Here is a 17,343-nt window from a genome sequence, read left to right as displayed (position 1 = left end):
TGTTTTTGTAAAATGTTATTGTATTTTTAATGTACTGTTTCTGGAAATCACCTAGGGTTCCATTCTGAGATAAAGATGTCATATAAGTAAATAAATAGATAGATATGACAAAGGCTTTTGAAAGTGTACTACACTTTTTCTTTTTTCTTTACCGAGGCCTTTGCCACAAGCCAGTACTATATCAGCAATAAAACTTAGTCTTTAAGTGGCAACTATATCAATTAGATGGCATTATGAGTAGCAGTACTCTTTGCTAATGTTGAAATAAAACTTTAGCAGTTACTTCACTTTTGGTTTGGAGGTTTATTTTGTTTTGCTGGCAGCTATTGGTTGAAGCATGCGAAGACCTATTTCCAAATCTTTCTCCCACATCTCCCAGTGCTGTGTTCAGAATGCCATTGATGAATGGTTTCTTCCTATTGTCACTTTTTCCTTGTATATGACTTGATTTTGATAATAGTAGAACATCGAACTCCTGTCTTTTATAAATGGCTTTTCTTGTATGTCAAAGCTATCACTCTCCTTTTCCTCATGTGATGTTGGATGTGGCTAGCATTATTGCTATAGGAATTCACAACTTTCATCATGGGAAATTGTTTTTAATCTGAAAAGCTACTAAATATTCATTGCTCTTCCTTTGTTAAGGTCACTGACATATACATCTACTTTATCTCCAGATGTACTATTGACTGGAAGAAAGGAAAAAACGTGACAGTTAAAATAATAAAGAAGAAACAGAAACACAAGGGGCGAGGCACAGTCAGAACAATTACTAAACAAGTACCCAATGACTCATTTTTTAATTTCTTCAGTCCAATAAAAGGTAAGCATGATTGATTTAATCAGCCCTCACTAGTTATACTCATGTATGTTTCAGCAAGCTTTTTCATAAAAAATATGAGAAAGAATAGTTGAATTATGTTCCTTTTTGGTATTGAACCAAATGAACCCACCACAAAAAAATCAAAGTACATATGCAGAGAAGTAATGAACATTTTTTCCACACCTCTTAGCAGAAGTGTTCTATTTATGGCCATGGCAAACCTGGATTAAGAGCCTTTGGGGTTCACAGAGAACACAGATTTTGTTTCTTACCATCCTGGAACCACTCATCTCCGGTTATTTATAGGTGTAAAAAAGCTTAATATGTGAATTTTTGCAAGCTTCTAAATAAGAACTTGCCCGTTATATGTTGTCAAGGATACAGTATGAGAAGAAGAGTTTCTTTTTCATAAAGTGGGATCAGTTATTGTAGTATTAAGTGTGTACCCTCAATATTCTTTGGTAACCAGAGCTCTCAGGTCTGGATGCCCCTTTTCATTGGCAAGGCTAGTTTCATTCTCAAGATCCTGTGTACATGCAGTCCCCAAGTTACAAATACCTGACTTACAAGTGACTCATAGTTAAGAACAAGGGTGAGACAACAGTAACTGAGAGAAATCTACCCCTTGGAAAGGAAATTCACTCCTGAAAGAGTTATCATGGGAAAAAGGTGTCTCCACTGAAGCTTTTTCACCATCCTTGTTTCCACAACAAGCCGATTTTTTCAAAATCCAATTATCACAGGGACAGAAAGTGAGGGGACATCTTCTGAACGGGCATAGACAGCAAAACTAACACCACAGGGGTGTTCCCTATGCTATTCAAAGCATGCATGCATATATACACGCACGCGCATGCACATACACACAGTCATATAAATATATATATACATACATATAGTTGGAGTTATACTTTAAAATGTACTTATTTCAACTTACATACAAATTCAACTTAAAAACAAACCTACAAAACCTATCTGTTCGTAACTTAAGGACTGACTGCATTTGGAAGCCATTCTTTAATATTTGTGTCCCATTTTACTACTTACAGTAGAGTCTTGTTTATCCGAGATAAAGGGGCGGGGCCAATCTCGGATAACTAAACTCCCCGGATAACAGGGAGGCCCGGTTTAGAGAAGGCCTGGTGCCTGCTTGCTCCCTGGCAACATGCACCGGGGCTTCCCCAAACGGCCGCCGGACGCTGGGCGAAGGGAAGAGGCACGCTTTCCTCTGCCCAATACCCTGTTTAGGCCCAACCTGGCAAAGTAGTGAGCGAGGGAGGGCCTTTGCCGCCCTCCTTCACTCTTCTGCCCTCTGTCCCTCAGCTCCTTCGCCACGCCAGGTCCAGCATCACTGGGGCCCGGCCTGTGAAGTAGCGAACAAGCTAGCGAGCAAGCGAGGGCCTTTGCTGCCCTCCTTCACTTGCTTGCCCTCCGTCCCTCACTCACTCACCCGGCTGGGTTCCAGCAGCACTGGGATCTGGTGGGGTGAGTGAGTGGGGGGGGGGGGAGGACATTTGCCTCGGATAGTACAGACGCTCGGATAAGCGGGGCTTGGATTAGCGGGGCTCTACTGTATTTAGATAGGCATTCAGACACCCAAGTTCACTTTTTAAAGAATAGCTAATAAAGATTTGCCAAAAAATGTGCCAGTAATTCTGTTCTGCACTTGGTTGACTTAGAAGTGCTGATAATATAAAAATATAATCTATAAAATTGTCCTGTACCACTTTAGGGATGTGGGTGTGTGTAAGAAAGATGATTGACAATAGTCTTGCAATGGGTTTCTACTTCTGACTAGTCACACCAGTTTGGAACCTGGAACACGTTAGCAGGGAAGAATTAACCAGACAAGTCTTGCTTAATTTAGTTTCCTGATTAGTGATATTGAAAGTGTAGGGCTTTGTAGGTAATTGGTGATAGAAGCTGTATATCATTAAGTCAATATGTTGTGAAATCCTACAACTTTATCCACATCAGCAGTATTGAATCTAAGAAGCTTTAGATTTTTTCTCAAACATCTCACACCATAAGTTGAGCTACACTGAGGCCTGCTGTGAATTGTTTTGTTTTAGCTGTTGAATATGTAATATTATCTATTCATTGAAGTGTAATTTCTACCACATGGGTAGAATGCTGTAGAATGCTTCATATTACTCCCTAGCTTGTAAAATCAAAATAGGTTTAATAGCCATGCCTTGTTCAGAAAACAGGGGTTTTTGAAGATGTTAACAAGATTTGAAAATAACTTCAAAATCTCATAATTATAGTTGTTTTCAAAGGATCTTTTCATGCTGTGCTTCACTAAGGAAACAAATATATTATTGTCACTGTTATCTTTGTTGCACCTTTAAAATGTCAACATTGCTCTTTGTTTGACATCCAAGTCAATCTCAGTGTTCTCCTGGGCTGTTAAATTTACTTTACAATTTTTAAAATAAAAAATCCTGAACTGTTATTTATTTCTTCAATTCTTTCCCCGAGATAGATGCCTGAACTAAACAAAAGCAAATGGATTGGGGGGGGGGGGGGGGGAAATGAGCTTATAGGCTACCTATATCAGGACCACTGTAGAGGTAGAGAATCGGTCCCAAGCTCCCAATGGTGTGCAAAAATGCTTCCTTATTGCAGCCTTAATAGTGACCAGAGATTACCTAGTGGTTCTGGGTATTTGTGTGTCGGATGGACTTTAAAGTGCCCTGTCTTTTTCAGAGCTTGTGTCCATTGAATCCCCAAGCTCCTCTCTTGAAAAACAAAAAGTGCGACTGGATAGAGAAAGTAGTATGTGAACCAGGAAGGCTACAAGGCTTGTCTATGGACCATTTTTTCAATCAAAAAAGGTTGAAACAGGAATGTGGAAGAATGCACTGTTGCTGTGTTAGTTCACATGTTCTTCTTTTGCATTGATGCAATTGGAGAACTATGCTATAAGACACATTTAGTACTTCACATATGAAAAATGTCTGAGTTTGATTTGAGACCTTAATATTTTGGGTCAGCATCTTGATTAGGAATGAATAGTTGTATCACTATTCTACTAATGAAATGGCAAGATACAGTGGAACTGGGAGAAGAGGCAATCTTCTCCAAATCATGTGTCCCTCTGTGCATCCCTCAGAGAACTGGAATACCCTAGATAGCTTTTTTGAATCTGTTTGAGGGGCTTAAGAAGAAGGAAATTGCTATTACAACTACTGGTAAAATACTGGGTGTATCTCATAATGATGTTTATTTTAGGTTTATGATGTATTTTATAGTGTTACTAAATGAGTCCCTTTCCATTTAGATGAGTTAGATGAAAGGGGGAGACTTTGAAAGTGGAATCTTGGTTTTCCCTTGGCATTGACATACAAAAAGGCTAATAATCTTTCTTAGTTTGATTTCTTATTTGAACAATGTTTGCACTAGAACCTGTACCAAAGTTGGGACCTTTAATGGTTTAGACTGGTTTCTTTCTTTTCTTGTAGTTTCAGGAGATGGAGAATCACTGGTAAGTCTTACTTCAATATTTTATATCCATCAGCATGTTTTAATTAGAAAGCTAGCACACTTCAGAGAATGGCAAATGATCAGAACCAACACATTTCTTATAGCAAACCCTGTACCTCCAACACCAGGACTCATATACAGTGTTCTCCACATTAGCCTATTCCATCCAGGAGGAAGTCTTAGAAGTGGTGTATCTGTTTCATTATTTGAGAGCCTGGATAATTTTCAGGAAATACGGCACAGTTGTAGTGTAACAGACTGACAGTTGCGGGCAGATGTTACTTTCCTTAGTTATCTTCCTACCAATCTAAATAAAAAATAATATGGCTTTTAATAGATAGTAAATATTTATTTCATGTTTCTGTTGAGTAATGTATTTGGCGATCTCGGTTTATACCAGTGAGGGCTTAAATATCTTAAAGGCACCAGATCCCGTCTGATCTTGGAAGCTAAGCAGAGTCAGCCTTTTTTAGTACTTTGATGGGAAATACCTACAAATACTAGGTGCTTTAAACCATATTTCAAAGGAAAGAACTGGCAAAACCACCTGTATTCCTTGTCTAAGAAAACTGTATGAAATTCATGAGGTTGACATAAGTCTATAAACAATATGAAGGCACACACATAAACACATTTATATCAGTATTACTTCAGATGCTTCATGTGAAGAGATGAACTTTCACACATAGGGCTGCTTTTATCAAGCCTTCCATTAGCAGCATTAAAATATTTGCATAAGTTTTAAACAATGCTTAGTAGCAATATCACATTTCTTGTTGCCTTCTGCTGTCTGTTTCAAACATGAATTAATCTCTACCTGTTCTTCAAACTTGGTCACAAGTGATTTAAATGCAACTTTTAATATACAGCATTTTGTTCTCTTTCAGAAATTTGGAATTCACATCTTAGTTTTGTGTTTAAAAAGAATTGATTGACCTTAGAAGAAATAGTATGCTGTTGATATACTAATGATATATTTATTTTTGGGGCGAGGAAAATATTTTATTATTAATTGTTTAAATATGCAGTAGATGTAGAAAGTCACAGCCTAATTCTTAAAATGATTTCATCTCTGTCAATCACGTCAAAATGTTTCCTTTGCGGCATTCCCATATTTTTTTTCTCCTCTTAACTTGCTAGGATGAAGATTCAGAGTGTACGTTAGCTATAGACTTTGAAGTTGGGCACTTCTTTCGTGAAAGAATAGTGCCCCGTGCTGTACTCTATTTTACTGGGGAAGCTATAGAGGATGATGATAATGTACGTATCTTCTAAAATTATCCCACTGTGTATTTATGATTTTTTTCTTTTCCCTGTGTGGAGGCATTTTTTAATCTTCTTGTAGTGGTAAGCTTTCATTATAAAGGTGAGCACAGCTCTTTTTTTGAGGACAAAATAATATTATACTTACGATATTTACTCGATTCTAATATATTTTTGACCTTTTTTGACTAACTTACCTTCCCAAAATTAGGTTGCACAACTGCACATTAGATTTGATGGCATGTTAAGACTTGAGTAAATACGGATAAATTGTTGGGTTCTGATTTGATAGCTGGTTGGTCACGTTACATTTGAGTCCTGCTTTCGCGTTATTTTTGGAGGTGAAATATGGGAGGTGTTGGCATGCCTAGATTGGCAGCTGTAACAATTAAAATGATTAATTTCCCCCAAAGTTGGTTTGCTGCAATATTGAGCATGAGGGTGAACCATGCAGAAATACTTATCACGGAAAGTCATTTTAATAAGCTTTGCAGTAAAATACATTATCAGTATCTCTATGGTTGAAGATGGAGGGATGTAACTATATAAAATTACAGCTTGTCTACTAATGCTTAGTGAACTTACAGCTGAAGGTAACATTTGACTTTCCAGCTTCTATCAGCTGTGCCACATACCAGCTTTTAAGGCAGCATTAGTTATCCTGTCTTTTTTCTTATTGGTATAAATACCTAACACATTAATAAAAATAAATGGCCCCTTTTTGAGAGGATTATTTTTTTATTATAATGAACAAAGTATTCATCTCAAAGCGAGATAAAATTTTCTTCCAGAATTCCTCAATCTATTGTCTATTTTTTTGAAAGAGTACTGGTAGAAATGCAGAATGACTGCATCCACTGTTAGTAGATATAAATTAACTAACAGCACGTATTGAAAAAATGAGGAAACACTGTAGGATGTCTAGAATACGTATATAAATGTTTTATCTGCTAATGTTTAAAGTAAAGTCTAAACAGTTTCCTCCCTCTCATTAGTTTGAAGAAGGAGAGGAAGGAGAAGAGGAGGTGAGTAAGATCCTGTTTATTTTCTCATCACATTTTCCATGGTGATGGGGAGGAAATATTTACTTTTCCAGTAATCCAAGGAAGCACCATTTTCAGAGGCATGGATATGTCATTGCTTGCTGCGAGTGTTGGTGTGAGCTTAATTTGAAAACAAATTGTTTTGCCTAACAGTCCTTTGAACTCGTGTTGAGATAGCAGGTAGTTGGCTTTTGTTTGAGCAGCTATTATGTGAAATGCTTACTAAGTGAATGAAATTTCAGGGTTCCTTGACAGCATAGTAAGTTAATGCAAGATTAGATTTGCTTCTGTATTTGTAAAAATTCCTCCCATCCCTCCAGAATATAGGCAGGCCCCGATTACAAATATTTGACTTACAAGCATTTCATAATTAAGAATGGAGGTGAGACAACAGGAAGTGGGAGAACCTACCCCTGGGAAGGGAAATTCACTCTTGAAAGAGTTTTCATGGGGAAATGGTGTCTCCACTGAAGCTTTATCATCAATTCTTGTTTCAACAACAGGCCAAATTTTCCAATTATCACAGAGACAGAAAGTGAGGTGAAATCTTCTGAACAGGGGCACGAACAGCAAAAGAAACTCCACAGAAGTGTTCCCTGTGCTGTCCAAAGCTATCTCTATCTTGTCTATATATCCATCTATCTATATGGCTGGAGTTACACTTAAAAATTGTACCTGTTCCGACTTACATACAAATTCGGCTTAAGAGCAGACCTACAGAACCTATCTTGTTTGTAACTTGGGGACTGCCTGTATAGTGAGAGATTGGACGTGCTCTGATATGTATATAGAAGTGATCTCTGTCTAGTTTTTTTTTAATTGATATTATTATAACCTGTTCAATTACTTTTCCTTATTTTCAACTACTTGAGCAAGTGTTGAAGCTTTTCATAGAAAAAATAATTTGGTTTTTAATAAAAACTGGGAATAATTAACCAACGATTTCTCCAGTAAATCTAGTTGACACAATTAATGCAGCTGTAACCTGTAGGTGTGGAGGTGATGGAATGATGCTTTGAGACCTTTCAAATTTTCTAGTGCTTCTTTAGCTGATGTTGGAAAGATAATTAAAATAATACAAAGATAAAAATAGAAGATTGGAAGACAACATTGTGTTGCAAGCTTAAAAGATCTTTGAAGTATGTATTCTTAATCTCAGAGCAGTTGTGAGTTTCCTCATTCTGTTCAGCAGAAGACAGAAACTGTGTCTTCTGTGTAATTTAATTCACTACCTGTACCTATAGGCCCTCCCTTGTTTTCATGTTCCTATCTCATTCGTTCCTGCTTGTTTTGCCTTTACTTTTTCCTTATCTCGCTTTCTTGATTGTAAAACTTGTGCATTTCTTCTTGCTTCTCTTCTGTGTCTCTTTTTTGCTTATTTTTTTAAACTTAACTTTAAAAAATCCTAATGCTGTCTTTCCCACCATTTTCTCCCCTTTTCCATGTGAACTATCAAAAAGGTATGAACGTGAATAAATAATCCTGATTATATTTATTATTTATTTACTTACTTTATTTACACCCCACCTTTCTCCCACACTTTTAGTAATACTTTAAAAAATGCAATACAAAAATTAAAAACCAAATAATACAGTGTAGATCAGTGGTTCTCAACCTGTGGGTCCCCAGGTGTTTAGGACTACAACTCCCACAAATCCTAACATCTGGTAAACAGTTTACCAGCTGCTAGGGTTTCTGGTAGTTGAAGGCCTAAACATCTGGGGACCCAAAGGTTGAGAACCACTGGTGTAGATTAAGGTAAAAAAATAGATTTAAATAAAATAAATACACTTAAAATAGTCTTCAAAACTCACAAACCCCCCCCCCCCCAATTCCACCTACACATCTGAAGCAGCATGCCCCATCCTTCCCCAAATGCCTACTGGCAGAAGAAGGTCTTTACCCGCTTGCAGAAGGCCAGCAGGAATGGGGCCATCTTAGCTTCTCTTAGGAAGGAGTTCCACAGTCTGGGAGCAGCCACTGAAGAGGTCCTCTCCCATGTTCCCAGCAAGGAAGGAGAAGAGGATTGTGGAAAAGAGAGAAGGCCCTCTCCAGTAGATCGTAGATGTCTCCTAGGTTCATAGAAAGAGATACATTTCTTCAGATAATGTGGACTGGAGCCATATAGGGCTTTGTAGCTCAAGACTAGCACTTTGAATTATGCCTAGAAATGTGTTGGCAGCTAGTGGAGTTATCACAACAGAGGGATTGTACGTTCCTTTTAGCCAGTCCCAGTTAGCAGTCTGACTGCTGCTCTTTGGACCAACGGAGGTTTCTGAGCACTTTTCAAAGGCAGCTGCCCCACATAGAGCGCATTACAGCAGTCCAACCAGGATGTAACCAAGGCATGTATCACCATGGCTAGGTCCCACTTCACCAGGAATGGGTGCACTTGGTGCACTAGCTTTAATTGTGCAAAAGCACTCCTGGTCACTGCTGAAACCTGGGTCTCCAGGTTCAGAGCTGAATCCAGACATACTCCCAAACTGCAAACCTGTGTTTTCAGGGGGAGTGTCGCCCCATCTAACACAGGCTGAATCCCTATTACCAGGTGCACCTATGTCTTGTCTGGATTCAGCTTCAATTTATTTGCCCTCATCCAGTCTGTTACAGCTACCAGGCACCAGTTTAACACAGGAACCACTTCCGTGGAATTAGGTGGAAAGGAATAATAGAGTTGGGTGTCATCTGCATATAGATGGATGACCTCTCCCAACAGTTAAGTGTTTGGGAGCAATTTTCTTTTCTGCAAAAGACAATCCAGAAAGGATTCCATCCTCTTCCAGCTTTTTAAAGATAATAAAATACCTATTCATTTTGACTGTTACTACTACAGTAATCCTCTTAGTTGAAGTATTCTCCATTGGTAGTGACTGATTAAGGCTAACTGACAAGCCACCAAAAAAAGGCATCACTTTCTGTATCAGTTTTTATAGCAGTAACATTCATGGCCACTAGAGAGCATAACAGGACAGTGTAACTCAGTCTGAACTACTTCCAGATTTAGATTGTTCAAGAATACCCTCAGAAGCAATCCTATTCTGGTTTTCAAGGATTCTTCTTTCTTTGACAAAGAAGTTTTCAAACAGGGACCCCAGATTTAAAGGTTGTGTAAGTGTAAATTATGGTGGGGAACATGGTCTTCCAGGTGTAAACCTACATTTCCTGTAGTGATGTTTCTGTTTCCTTCAGCTCTCAATTTTCTTCATTTGGGGAGCAATTTCATTGTTTTTGGCCTTCTTGTTTCTTTTAGGCCTGGTAGAGACATTTTTCAACTATTTCCCTGTCCTTTATCCTTCCCTCTCTCTCCAGTGTTCATCTTCATTTTTACCAAATTACCTAGTGCAGCACAGTTGGCTGGTGAATCATTTCAGAAGCTAGCTACATCTGTCTTTCTCCAGAATCACAGAGCAGTGTCTCTAAAGAATCTAGCCTGTTTCTTTGTTATGAATAACTTGGATACTGAGATTCTATTCTGTTCATCCCCTCTCTAAAGGCTTCTATAAGAGCTCTTGACTTTTCCAAACCACGTGTCCCACAAAGGCTAGAGAATTGTCCTCTCCCCCTAATATCTGCATTCTCCATAGCAGTCCAAACTGTATTGTGATGTAAAAAAAGTCAGTTAAAGATCTCATCCCATCAGTGAGATCACAGGAGTATATTCAGGAGCATCTTATCAAGACCAAATAACCAGGAGTTTTTGATTCAAAAATATAAGTGATCCATAGCATGAACTGACCAAATTTCACCATGGTCACCCTAGTATTTTGAGCCCTCAAACTCTTTGCCTGGTAATCTTGTTGACCTGGTAAGGCGAGAGAACATGGCTACCAAAATACATGTGAACAGACAGGACAAACCAGGTGTACAGGCTCTTTGTAATATACATGTTATGCAAACTTTAGCATGTTATGCTAAATGCCCTGACTTCTACAAAGATCTGCATCCATGCAGTCTGCCTAACCTAGGCACATAAGCTGCCTTGGCACAAACTAGATGTCACAAAGGTGCTCAGAACCTATGTAGGAAACTGATTTTTTTCAGACAATGACTTATTTGTATTCTTTCATCTTGTCTCCTTGAAATGTTGCATTTCTCTTGTGAAGCAGCCTGCATAGTGGCGTATGCTGTAAAGCAGACTGTCACATTGCTACGGTATATACAAGTACATCCATAACTGATTTTCTAGGCGACCTCATAGAACTCCACGACCATATTCAAAAGGCATCACAAAATAGACATGTCTGCTACAAGACATCTTTTGTCAGTTGTTGGCAGTCACCTGGCTCTTCCAGCATCATCAGCATTGCCAAGGTTGCTATTACCACAGTGCTTTTCACCCATCACATAGCTTTTGCATATCCCACAGTTGGATTCCTCCTATACTGAAAGAAAAATGGAATATTTTCAGTCACCATTTATTTGTATTAACATTTATAGTCACAAAACACCCTTGCCAAGATTACTACCTTCAGCTCACATGTTTCACTTCATACTGCCAGAATGCTCAATTTTCATCTCTGTCTTTCTTCCTACTACAACTGAGGCTATGAAATGGAACTGAGGACATACCCATGGAGGGGAAAAGTAATAGAGGAAAAGTTATTGTTTTCTTCCAGTATCCTGAACAACAGAAAGAGATAGTTCATAGGTAGATGCTCTTTTATGTCAGTAAAAAGGCAATTCCATGGTCAGTATTTATGTTCCTTTGTGCTTTTCCTAAAAAGTCTTTTCATCTTACTTTTATTTTAAACCTAGGAATTGGAAGGTGAAGAAGAAGGAGAAGAGGAAGAAGATGCAGAAAGTGAACCTAAGGTTAGCATCATTATAAAGCGCATATGCAATTGTTAGCATACTAATTTTATCACAAGGCATATTTTATTTTTGTACTATATAGCTTGCACTTTGATGGAATAATGTGTTGGTTGTTTCTAGTAACAAAGTTTATGTTTATCCATTTCATTTTCTGTAACAATATGCATGAATGTTTTTTCATGAAGGCATAGATGTAACTAATACCCCTGACTATCTTCACCCAAATGTATATATCATTTTGTTTTCAAAATGTGTGTACATAAATTACAAACTTGGAAGTCCTGCTGTAGAATTAGTATTACTCTGTATCTGTCTGTTTTATGTGCTTAGGGTTTTTTATTTGTGTTTTTTACTGTCGATTATTGTTTCTTGATTATTGTTTCTGAAAATTCTAAAGGCTGCTTTATATGTTCTATTTCTCATGCATGTGTAAGAAAAAAATTATCAAATTTCTTTGCACACATAATTGCAAGAAATCATATACAATATGATTTCCACATGACATTTGGACATGGGTTTTTCCTTGAATATTATAGCAATGTAGGAAAAATGCCATGAGTAAAGCAACCTTAGATATATTAGATAGTTTTTCTATTTCTCTCCTACTACCCCTTTTCTCAAATAGACTCATATTAAAACTTCTGCATGATCAAGAGTCCCTCTTGTGACCAGTTCTCATACTGGATTTGATTATTCATAATTGGTAACGTAGAGCATGTATTTGACAAGGGCCTGTAGTAAAACCAAAAAATAACTAATATCCCCAAAATAGTGACATGCAGAAATTGTACTTGGGTTAATGAACACACATTATGTTCATACCTGCATGTCATAATGTTTCTACTTCACAATATTTTATATGGCTTCTTTATGGAGATGGTGTTTCTGCTGACTGCTGTGAGATCACTGTAGTGATAGGGTTGTAGTTACTGAGTTGATGAATGAAATGTACCAGCGACTTTGTCAAAGATCTTGTGGATGGGAAGGAAGTGTGTTGTGCAGATTATTTGAAAATGTGACCATTATTTTGGAGAATGGTTGTGTCTGACAAATAATTTCTTGTATCCTCTGGAACAGTAGTTATTGCTGCCTAATTTTTTTTTGTCCATTTCACTTTTCTTTCATGCTGACAGTTCCTTTCAATTTTTCCCCATTTAGGTGTAATTTAAGTCTGTTTATCATTCATTCATTTATAGGTAAGGTTTAATTCCATTAATACATAACTTCAAGGCTTCCCATTTTTACAGCCCATGCAATGTGGTTCATTTAAATGCCTGTCTGGTTTCTTCTGCGTAGTTTCTAGAAAAATGGGGGCCTAATATAGATAGCCCTTAGGGATCTTGTTCTTGAAAAAATGTGTAGAACATGGATTACTGCTTTTTATAGGAACACTACTTTTTTCCTTGTGCACATTATGCTACCTTTGTTGTAGCTATGTACTTTTAACATAGGGATATTTCTGTTGTGGTTATGTTGTGTTTGTGTAGATGTTAATGGATGAACTTGTTCATTACAGTTCTGCGTGCCCTCAAAGTATTGTGATATGTTTCAGGATGTTTTTCCAAACTCTGTGTGTTCTACTTAGTCCTATTTTACTTGAATTTAAATTCCCTGATTTCCTCCCCTATTTTTTTGTACATGACCATTATTCTTGGTTATGTACATGTTGGTACCTTTCTTCCATTTGGTCAAGTTTTGTTGTTCATTCTGTGTAGCATGTTGGATTGCTGACCTCATTGTGTTTCATTAGCGACAGTGGCATACGTATTGGGCCACTTTGAACTGCATTTAGTGGGACTTTGGCAAATAATGTAATTTGTTCTTAAACATATGAACCTTTGCTTTGATAACTGTAAGTTATAAATTCTTTAAGCTCTTCTCTTGAAATCTAATTTAACATCTCATCTGTTCGTTTTGCCTTCATAGTGTTTATTTACATCTTGAAATTATCTTTCATCCCTGTTTGATTACATCTTAGTAACTAGAATTTACAGAGGTTACTAAGAGTTTCAGAAAAACCTAAGGGGTTAATTTAATTGAATGATGGGTACCCACTGCAAAAGTATTCAATATACAAGGTAGTGAGGAAAATACCTATGAAAGGAAATGTTTGAAAATCTGTAAACCCCTGATAGTTCTTTTAAGCATTTCTTGTGGTTATTGTAACCTGTGCAGTTTAATTGTGTGTGCAGACGTTTCTTCAAGTTACTTGTTTATCATATGGCAGTCCCATTAATCTCATGAGTTTTCTTAGGGTGTATTTAGAAGGGATTTGCATATCCTTCCTCTGAAATATAGTCTGTTCCACTGCTCCTTAAGCTGTCAGTCCTGGCACCAAATGGGGTCTTTTTAGCTCAATGTTGGGGTCATGAAAAAGTTGGCAACTATAAAAGGTCACCAGCCAGTTACATAAATCTGTTAGCAACAATATGCAGTGTTTGCAGTGGATTCTGCAGAAAATGTGTCAGCAGTACTTAAAAAGAAAAATCAGTCTGTTTAACAAGCCCTGCAGATGCTGATTATTATCAGTAAATTTGTGGTGTTTATACCTATTTTATATATCTGGGGTCATGTAAAAATTTATTGGGTGGGAAGAGGTTGCTAGTGAAAAACATTTAAAAAGACCCAGTCAGTAGCACCTGCTGTCCTTTGACAGTTCCCCATCCAAGTCTTAAGCAGCATTGGCCTTACATTAAATAACCTATCACTGATGGAACTTTACTTAAAGTTTCAAGTACAGTACAACCGCTGTATCCATAGGGAGTATATTTCAGGACTACATGTGCATATGCAAAATGTAAGGTAATAGTGAATCCTACATTTTCACATTCACAGTCAAATTTTTCTACCCCCTTCCTTATTCACATATTAGTTACAGCTTGTTCTCCTCAAGCAGCATGTTCAGCTAGAGGTTGAAGAGCCAGTGACAAATACCATGGCTCCAGCAGAGTGGTGAACACCATCAACTGGGGTCCTTCCTCCAGGCTGCTAGCTCCCACAGAATCACTGCACAAAAGTCGAGTGCAGTGGGGGATCAGGCTGCCCATATCTGTCTCAGGCGAGCAAGGTGCCTTCATCCCTTAACTCTGCTAAAAGAGACATAGAGGTCTGCCTGTGCCTCTCTCAGCTCAACAAGCACCCTCCATTCTTTTACTCCACCGAGACAAGCATGGGCAGCTCTGTCACTCCTCTCCTGACAAAGTAAAAGGACGAAAAAGGCCTGAAGGACCTTGGATGGCAGTGGCAGAAATTGATTGTGAATGAAACCATGAGTACCAGTCCCATGAATACAGGCGTTATACTGTACTTGGCTTTTATGGTGAGAATTAAATGTAACACTGTCTCTTCTTGAAGTACAGTCAGTCTCCAAGTTACGAACAAGATAGGTTCTGTAGGTTTGTTCTTAAGTTGAATTTGTTCATAAATTGACTTGTTGTCAATTCAGTGGAGACACCATTTCCCTGTGATAACTCTTTCAGGAGTGAATTTCCTGTCCTAGGGATATATTTTTCTCGCTTCCTGTTGTCTTAACTATGAGTCATTTGTAACTTGGGTGTTTGTAACTTGGGGACTGCCTGTACACAGCATCTTGAGAGTGAAACTAGAGTGAAAAGGGCATGCTGACCTAAGAGCTCTGGTTACCAAAGAATATTGAGAGTACACACTTAAAACTACTGTAACTGATCCCACTCTGGAAAAGAAACTCCGTATACTGTATTCTTGACAATATATAACAGGCAAGCTCTTAGACTAGAAGCTTGCCAAAAATCACATGAAATGGGTGGTTCAAGGAGCGTTGAGACATCCACTTCAGTGTAGACAACTTTTCCCCATGATCATTCTTTCAGGAGTGAATTTCCTTTCCTAGGGTAAATTTCTCTCACTTTCTGTTGTCCCATCCCCGTTCTTAACTATGAGTTGGGTGTTTGTAATTCAGGGACTGCTTGTACTGGGAAATACTCTGTTCTGTATACAGATGAGCTAATTTCTTTCATTTGTTTCTTTTAACTTATTTTAGCAAACTAAGTCTCTGTCTGGTTAGTTTAAAACCAGTGTCACTCTCTGTTATAAATCAGTCTTCCAGTTAATTATAACATTCCTATGTAAATTTCTCTCTAGATCAGTGATTCCCAATCTTTGATCATCCAGGTGTTTTGGACTTCAGCTCCCACAATTCCTAACAGCTGGTAATCTGGCTGGGACTTCTGGGAGTTGAAATCCAAAACATCTAGAGGACAAAAGATTGGGACCTACTGCTCTAGATATTAGGAGTTACCTGTATTATTTGTTGTTTGCCACAACATGTTGTTACAGATAACTTATATCCAACAGTAATAAATGAAATGCACAGGATGTTTCACTTGGCTCTGTAAATATTTTCATACAGAATGTCATACTTGTATCGAGCCAATTGTAACAACTTTAAAAACATCTGAAGCCAAAAGGTACGTGCAACTTTATGCACACAGTAGGTACTTATTTTTAAAATTATGTCGGTATATCGTGTGAGTGCTTTGTTTCAATATGGTTGGTTGGTTTTTTCTGGATTCAGGAAGAGGTACGGAGTTGGATTCCCCACTCACATCTAATAGTGATTTCAGATAGCTTGTTTTAACATGACTGTCCTTTGGCATATTTTTGTTCAGACTTGAATAGTGTGTGACATGCATTTCATTTACACTTCCATGTATCAAAAATAGAATTAGGCGTGAGATTAAAACCATAGGAGATAAAAGCCATAGGAGCCTGTAGTATCAAGTTAGAATTGGTGCACTGCAGGCCAGTGTGATGTTACCTGCATTAATTTACTGTGTTAGATCCTGCTTGAATGTTACAAACAAGTGTAACTAGGCAGTTTTGATTTTGTCAGGATCTAATTCATTCTGCCTCCCTTCTTAACTGATGACTACAGGAAAAGTGAGATTGTAACAACACAACCACACCACAAAACCACAATCCGGACCCACAAAACTCACAACAATGCATCGTGACTATAACAACACAACTAAACGCCCCAGAAATACAAAACTTGGCACACAACTAAACGACCCAGAAATACAAAACTTCGCAACACAACACAAAAGCCTTGCCTCTCAGTTGTAACAACACAACCACACCACAAAACCACAATCCAGACCCACAAAACTCACAACAACGCATTGTGACTATAACAAATACAACATTTGACAACAACTCATCCACCTCCCCAATCCCTACATTCACACTTGGCCTCCAAAAAAAAATTACAATAATAACAATGACAACAACAACAACAATAAGAATCAACACCATCACAGGCAAGAAACAGCCAGGCACTGAGGCTGAGAGGCCAGTCAGTGCTAAACTGGGCCTCCAAAAAACAATACAGTAGCATCTAACTTATCCAACCTTCATAATCACTACAACAACAATAATAATAAACACCTACACAGGCAAAAAAAAAAAAAAAAAAACTATTGTACCACAATAAAAATATAAACCGCACTCAGCAGAATCAGACATTACAATTAACAACAAACCAAAGACAACAGGGATCTCAAGCAATTATCAATCAACACAAAAATTGAAGAAGGTAACAGACTTCAAATACTACTACTAATGTGAGTATAAAGAAGGGTGGAGGTCACAGCATCAATACAACCTAATGTAGACTGACCAACACCACCAGACTAAGCCACAGCAACGCGTGGCCGGGCACAGCTAGTGTATTATATAGATAGTCTTTTGAGTCTCATGATGAATGTTTGTCTGTCTTTCTTGTCTGGAAGCCACCCTGAGCCCCCTTGGGGAGATAGGGCAGCCTATAAATAAATTATCATCATCACTATATGTTTTGGAATCTCTTCTTGAAGAGTAGTGCTTGCTTCACTTTATCCAAGACTGACTTATTGCTTAGTGAACATATGGTAGACA

The 17,343-nt window shown here is 37.9% G+C and overlaps 1 protein-coding gene across 5 annotated transcripts in view; it reads left to right on the top strand.

Annotated features, from left to right (window-relative positions):
* The window catches only part of nap1l4 (nucleosome assembly protein 1 like 4), a 51,929-nt gene that overhangs the window by 23,906 nt on the left and 10,680 nt on the right, over nt 1-17,343 (top strand). For 3 of the 5 annotated variants that reach the window (XM_003214816.4, XM_008107789.3, XM_008107792.3), the window contains 5 exons: nt 678-823; nt 4,288-4,310; nt 5,450-5,569; nt 6,568-6,597; nt 11,374-11,430. In XM_003214816.4, the coding sequence (XP_003214864.2) occupies nt 678-823; nt 4,288-4,310; nt 5,450-5,569; nt 6,568-6,597; nt 11,374-11,430 (376 nt within the window). Of the gene's footprint in view, nt 1-677; nt 824-4,287; nt 4,311-5,449; nt 5,570-6,549; nt 6,598-11,373; nt 11,431-12,588; nt 12,627-17,343 lie in introns of those variants that run through there. The other 2 variants (XR_010001916.1, XM_062967647.1) reach the window with 2 other exon arrangements.

The sequence above is a fragment of the Anolis carolinensis genome, chromosome 1, assembly GCF_035594765.1.
Source record: "Anolis carolinensis isolate JA03-04 chromosome 1, rAnoCar3.1.pri, whole genome shotgun sequence".
NCBI lineage: Eukaryota > Metazoa > Chordata > Lepidosauria > Squamata > Dactyloidae > Anolis > Anolis carolinensis.
The sequence above is the reverse complement of the archived record's forward strand: the minus strand, read 5'-3'. Positions and strand labels throughout refer to the sequence as shown.